The following is a 6533-nucleotide window of genomic DNA, read 5'->3' as shown; positions in this document are numbered from 1 at the left end:
GACAAATGAAGAGGCGGGCAAGAGCATTCAGAGAAGCAGAAGTGCAAAGACAAAGTCCCCGAGGGGGAAGCAGTCTGGAGCACTCTAAGAAATTTACTGTTCACAGTGGGGTCGAGGATGGAGGGAGAAATTTTACTCCAAGGGCAATTTTGAGCAAGGGAGTGACTCTTTGATCCATTTTACAAATATTCATTGGTTATCTATCATAAATATTATAGGCACAGGTCTAGCCACCGAGGATGCTGCCTCTGAACAAAATAAAAATCCCATTTGATATCCTAGGGCTGTGCCACCTAATATGGCGATTAAATGGCCAATTAAATTTACATTAAGAAAAATGCAATGAAATGACAAATGTAGGAGCCACATGTCAAGTGCTCAATAGCCACTTGTGTCTAGTGGCCACCATATCAAACAACTGTATGCCCGAGAAAGTTCTATTGGGACAGTGCTGCTACAGTAGGAAGAAAGAAAACAAAGCAGGTAAGTATTTAACACTACAGATATACTATATCAGATGGTGATGGTAGGTTCTCCGGTGGCAAAGAAAGCAGAAAGAGGAGATAGGACTTGCCTACTAGGATGGATATTTGCATTTAAATTGGGTCATCAGGGAAGGCCTCACTGAGAAGGTGGCATTTGAAGAAGGTGTGGGAGGGAGCTGTGCAGCTAAGTTGGGGGAAGAGTTGTTGGCAGAAGAAGCAGCCGGTGCAAAGACCCTGTGGTGACAGGGTAACTGCTGTGTTCAAGGAGAGGCAGGAAAGCAAGTGTGGCTGGAGCAGCAGGAGAGAGGTGGTATCTGAGATGCGATGAGGGTGCAAAACCTTGTGGGTCAGGGTGAGAACTTCAGCCTTTCCTCTGAGTGAGATGCAAAACCTTGTGGGTCAGGGTGAGAACTTCAGCCTTTCCTCTGAGTGAGATGCAAAACCTTGTGGGTCAGGGTGAGAACTTCAGCCTTTCCTCTGAGTGAGATGGGAGTCATGGGAGGGGTCTGACAGAGGAGGGACAGGGGGAGACAGGATATCTTATGTTGTTAACCCTTATCTGGTTGTTCTGTGGAGGACAGACTGTGGAGGGGCAAAGGCAGAAACAACGAGTCCAGTGAGGTGGCTACTGCCATCACTCCAGTAAGAGATGATGGCTCCAGACCAAGATGGTAGCAGTGGAGGTGAGAACTGGTCCATCCTGGAGAGCCAGATGGATTTCTGGGCAGCTTTTATGTGAGGCATGAAATAAAAAGAGTCAAGAATAGTCTCCAAGGTTATTCTGGAAGGATGAAGTTGTCATTTTCTGAGCTGTGAGGGCCAGATGGTTCATATGGTGCACCAGGCCACCTTCTCCTGCCATCACAGACTCCTCCGGAGTCTCAGCTACAGCCCAAGGGCTCCAGGTAACACCCAGCCCTTCTCTTTCCCAGGAATCTTCAGGTCTACCTGGGGAAGCACAACCTTCAGCAAAGGGAGAGCTTTCAGGAGCAGAGCTCTGTTGTCCGGGCTGTGACCCACCCTGGCTACAATGCTGCCACTCATGACCAGGACATCATGCTGTTACGTCTGGCTCACCCGGCCAAATTCTCCGAACGCATTCAGCCCCTCCCCCTGGAGCAAGACTGCTCGGCCAACCACACCAGCTGCCACATCCTGGGCTGGGGCAAGACAGCCGAAGGTCAGTAGGGGGAGGGTAATGGGGAAGGAGGCCAATGGGTGACAGTCTATGGAGGACCGATGAGGCAGTGAGTCAGTGTGTGAAAGGTCAGTGGGGAGGGGAGGCAAATACGAGAGTAGGACAAATGAGTGAATAGCTAGTGGAGAAAGTAGAGCCTTGAATGAATGGTACGAAGAGATGGGCCAATGAAAATGGTGGGTCAGTGGGAAGATTCTAATCAAGGAGGTCAATGATCAAAAGAAACCAATCAGGACACACAGATAGTCAGGAAGAGATCAATGGAAGCTGGACTAATGGAAGAAGAGGTATCAATAAAGCAGGGCAGCCAGCTGAAAGACATGAATTGAGAGTGCAAATGGGGTAGAGAGTGATAATGGAGAGGAGCCAAGAAAGGGTCAATGGTCAAGAGGAATCACTAGAGAAAGGACTAGGGGAGGAACAAGTCTAGCAGGTCAGCAGGAACCACTGAAGGTGGATGGGCCAGTGAGTGAAGGGCCAAAAAGGGAAGGTGGACCATTAGATGAAGGGTCAGTAGGAAGGGAGAGCCAATGGGGAGGAAACGAGACCAGTTAGGAAAGGACAACGGTCAAGTGTTGGCCAATTAATGGAAAGAAGGGTCCAATGAATGACGAAAGGTGGAAGAGGGACTAACGAAGAATAGAGTCTAGAGGTTGCCTGGAACTACTGAAGAAGGTGGGACCAATGAAAGGGAAGAGTAGAAGCAGAACCTCAGAGAAAGGGAAAACCAATAAGAAATCAGAGTTCCCGGAGAAGGAGCGATTAATAAGGAAAACAGGCCAATGAGAGGAAAGAATGATGTAAAGAGGGACCAATCAGAAGTCAGGGCCAATGGATACAGGTTTTTATGAAAGAAAGACAAATAGGGAGAAGGAAACCCATGAGAAATAAGGACCAATAGGGGAGAGGTGACTTGTAGGGGTTGGAAGATCGCTTGTGAGGACGTGAGAAGGACAGGCTGTGAGGTGGGCCTGGCTCATTTCTCTCTGCAGGCGATTTCCCTAACACCATCCAGTGTGCATACATCCATCTGGTGTCCCATGAGGAGTGTGAGCATGCCTACCCCGGCCAGATCACCCAGAACATGGTGTGTGCTGGGGATGAAAAGTACGGGAAGGATTCCTGCCAGGTGAGGCCACCAGGACCTGCCAGTTACAGAGCCAAGAGCAGAGACAGGAAGTAAGAGATACACAGACCCAAAGAGAGCTTTACATGCTGGGAGAGAATCCCAGGGAGAGAGTCTTAATTTGATACTCAGAGACACAGCCAGGTGCAGAGATATAAAGACAGCCAATAGAGACAAGGATGAAGATGGGGAGATCAAGAACCAGAGAGAAACAGTAAGGAGGCTGATGGTGTGAGGGGACCGTCCATTCTCAAACAGAGCCCCTACAAGTCCTGCTTGGACATGGCCGAGCTCTGGAGGCAAGACAGACCACAGCTGCAGAGAGACAGGGCTCACCCCCACTCCCAAATACCTCCTGTAACTTGGGGTTTTGATTTCCCCATCATTCATTGGATCTCTTCTATTTATGTCCCACTACTTACTTACCTTGTAACTGAAGGTTTGTATGTCTTCTCTTTAGATCTCTCTGTCTTTTTCTGTCTCTTTACATGTGTATTTACATACATAAACATAAATATTGTATGAATAGATTTATAGAAATATAATGCATATTTAATAGAATATAAATGTAAAAATCATGCATGCAATATGTTTTGTTATATATATTTTATATATATATTTCTTTCTTTCTGTCTCCATACACTCTGCACCTCCGCCTCTGTCCATACCTTAAGTCTCTGTTTCCAGCCCTTATTCTTTTTCTTTCTCTTCTTCCCTCAATGCCTTTCTGGATCTTGGTATCCTCCCTGTTTCTCCACGTTTGAGTCTCCCTCAGTCACTGTTTTCCTGTCTGTGACTTTGTGTGTGTGCATGTTGTTCTGCCTCTCTGTCTGTCCCTACATCTATCCATCTCTGAATGTCTCTCCCTCTCCCTCTCCACATGTCTCTGTGTGACCTTCTGTCTCTCTGTCTTTTTTAAAAGATTTTATTTATTTATTTATTTACTTATTTATTTATTTATTTATTTATTTATTTATTTATGAGAGAGAGAAAGACAGACAGAAGTGGGGCTCACCAGAAGCGAGGCTCATGTTTTTTACCCCAAGCAGGGCTCAAGCTCACCCCAAGCGGGGCTTGAGCTCACCTTAATTGGGACTCGAACTTAAAAACCATGAGATCATGACCTGAGCTGAAGTAGATGCTTAAAGACTGAGCCTCCCAGGAGCCCAACATTTTATTTTATTTTACTTTTTTAAAGCTTTTTTTTTTTTTTGAAAGAGAGAAACAGAGTGTGAGAGGGTGCAGGGCAGAGAGAGAAAGAGACACAGAATCCAAAGCAGGCTCCAGGCTCTGAGCCATCAGCCCAGAGCCTGACACAGGGCTCGAACTCACAAACTTTGAAATCATGACCTGAGCCGAAGTCGGACACTTAACTGACTAGCCACTTAGGTGCTCCCCTTCCCGAGATTTTATTTTTAAGTAAACTCTACACTCAACATAGGGCTCAAACTCACAACCCCGAGATCAAGAGTTGCATGCTCCCCCTACTGAACCAACCAGGAGTCACTGTCTCTCTTTTCTCTGTGTGTGTTTTTGTATCTGACTCTCTCACTCTTTCCTACAGGGTGATTCTGGGGGGCCCCTGGTATGTGGAGACCGTCTCCGAGGTCTTGTGTCATGGGGAAATGTCCCCTGTGGGTCCAAGGAGAAGCCAGGAGTCTACACCGATGTTTGCAGATATGGCCACTGGATCCGAAAAACCATTCAGGCCAACTAACCCTGACCTGTGACACAATACTCTTGACTTGTGACCTCCACCTGCTGGCTCCAGGATATCTCTGACCAAGACTTTACCCTCCCCCGACCTACCTAGATTCAACCCTTAATGCTTAATAAAAGCAGTGACATGACAGCACGAATTCACCCTGATATTGCCCCAGCCCCGTCCTCACATCACTGGGGGTGAGCTAACGTCTTACCCCCACCGCTAAGAGAATACAGGAAAACTCCTTCCAAGGGTCTCTTATTCCCTAGTTGTCCCATGGGCTCTACTGCTTCCTGCAGAGGAGTGGTCACAAGTCTGGCAAAATTCTGCCCCTTGCTAGTTGTCTGCCCATGGGAGGTGACTTCCTTCACTGTGTAGATTTTCTCATCTGTAAAATAAGGATATGACAGGACATTCCTCCTTGGGTGGCTGCTGTTGTTGGGAGGATTCAAGAATACGTGGGAACACATACAACAGTGCCGGGCACACCTGCTTGAATAATAAAGAGTGGATTTTATTATTATCGTGGTTTTCGCTTTTATCCCATGTCTGCAGATATTCTTAGTTCCCTTTCACGGCCCAGTTTGGTTTTTCCTCCCCTCCAGGAAGACATCCATGAGTATTTCACCTGGTTGTAGCCTTCATGGTTGCTCTCTTCTTTCAATGCCTCTTGTAGCAATAAGAGCAGGGAAGGGAGAGGGCTGGGAGGTCATTGTGTGTAGATGGGAGAGCAGAGCAGAAGCCAGATACCAAAGGACCTAAGACCAAGGTTGAGAGGATTGGACTTTTTCATGAGGGAAGTGGGGAGCCATGGAAGGCTTGTGGGCAGGGGCAGCAAAGGGGCCTTGCATGGGATGGACAAGAGAGAGGAGACTGGAGGCCAAGGAAGAGGTTGCAATGATGGTGCAGGGAGAGAGGAGGGCTGAGCAGGGGCTGGGTGGTCTGGAGAAAGAGGCTGAATATGAGGTCACTGTATGGAAAGGGTTGGGTGGATGACATTTTCATAGAGGAGACAACCTGTAGAAAGTCTTGGGGTGGTGAGAACATCAGGTGTGCCCTAGAGATGGCGAATCACCCAGGGTGGGGGAGGCGGGGTTTGAGGCAGGAAAAGTGGGTAGTGCGGCTGGAAGTGTAGGTCCGTGGGAGGTAGTGTTGGCCTTAGTGCCAGGAAGAAGCACTTGGCCTGGACTCCGAGGGCCTTGAGAAAAGGACAGGGTCGGATCTGTGCACTAGAAATATCTTTCTGTGGTCCATTTGAAGGGACAGCAATGGGCAGAGGGAAGGAGAGACTGTAGGTCCCCCCAAAAATGAGGGAAGCAGACGCCAGGCTTCTCCATGCTTTCTGGGCTTCTCCCACCAAGGTGCACTATGCATGATCCCTAACTGATGTAGACACCTCTACCCTAAGTCCCAGGCCTGTCCCTGTCCTCAGAGAAGCCTTCTTTTCTAACAACCCTTATGCATCATCTCTGAAGAAGGCAAATCAGTCTCTAACCCAGGAGTCTTTCCAGGGAGGTGAGTGGGTTAGATAGGGGCTCCCAGAGAGAGAAGGAAAAGAGAGCTCTACATGGGGGCTGGATCTCCCAGCAGAGAAATATTTAGGAACAGAGGGAGAATCAGAAACAACAACTCATCTCTTTCAGTATTTACTGCAACCTTATTTTTGACCAGCACACGTAGAACGAAACTGGAAGTTATTAAACAGAGCGATCACGTCACAGGAGATGTCCAAAGTCAATCCTGTGTTATTCTACGAGGGGAGAGTTATGTGGTCCAAAGACAGAGGGAGTGTTTTAAAAGAACAGAGACCCTCAGTTGCTCAGTTGCAAACGGTTTTCAGAGTTAGAGAAAAAGCACAGTTGCATGTCTTAAAAACCAAAGCAAGGTGAAAGTTGACCAGGCCAGATGACGGGAGGGAGTGGCTGGTTTTTATTTGCACATGGAAATATTAAGTCATGTGACTGGGCCCGCCTTGGCCAATCCCTTCTAAAGGTTATGAATGACAAATAGGGCCATGAA

The 6533-nt window shown here is 47.7% G+C and overlaps 1 protein-coding gene across 1 annotated transcript in view; it reads left to right on the top strand.

Annotated features, from left to right (window-relative positions):
* The window catches only part of KLK6 (kallikrein related peptidase 6), an 8881-nt gene extending 3844 nt beyond the window's left edge, over positions 1-5037 (top strand). The window contains exons 4-6 of the mRNA XM_029926182.1: positions 1418-1665; positions 2676-2812; positions 4374-5037. Coding sequence (XP_029782042.1) covers positions 1418-1665; positions 2676-2812; positions 4374-4526 — 538 coding nt within the window. The 3' untranslated portion in view covers positions 4527-5037. The remainder of the gene's footprint in view (positions 1-1417; positions 1666-2675; positions 2813-4373) is intronic.
* The last annotated feature ends 1496 nt before the right edge of the window (positions 5038-6533 follow it).

Source organism: Suricata suricatta, chromosome 16, assembly GCF_006229205.1.
Source record: "Suricata suricatta isolate VVHF042 chromosome 16, meerkat_22Aug2017_6uvM2_HiC, whole genome shotgun sequence".
In the NCBI taxonomy this organism is placed as follows: Eukaryota; Metazoa; Chordata; class Mammalia; order Carnivora; family Herpestidae; genus Suricata; species Suricata suricatta.
The sequence above is the reverse complement of the archived record's forward strand: the minus strand, read 5'-3'. Positions and strand labels throughout refer to the sequence as shown.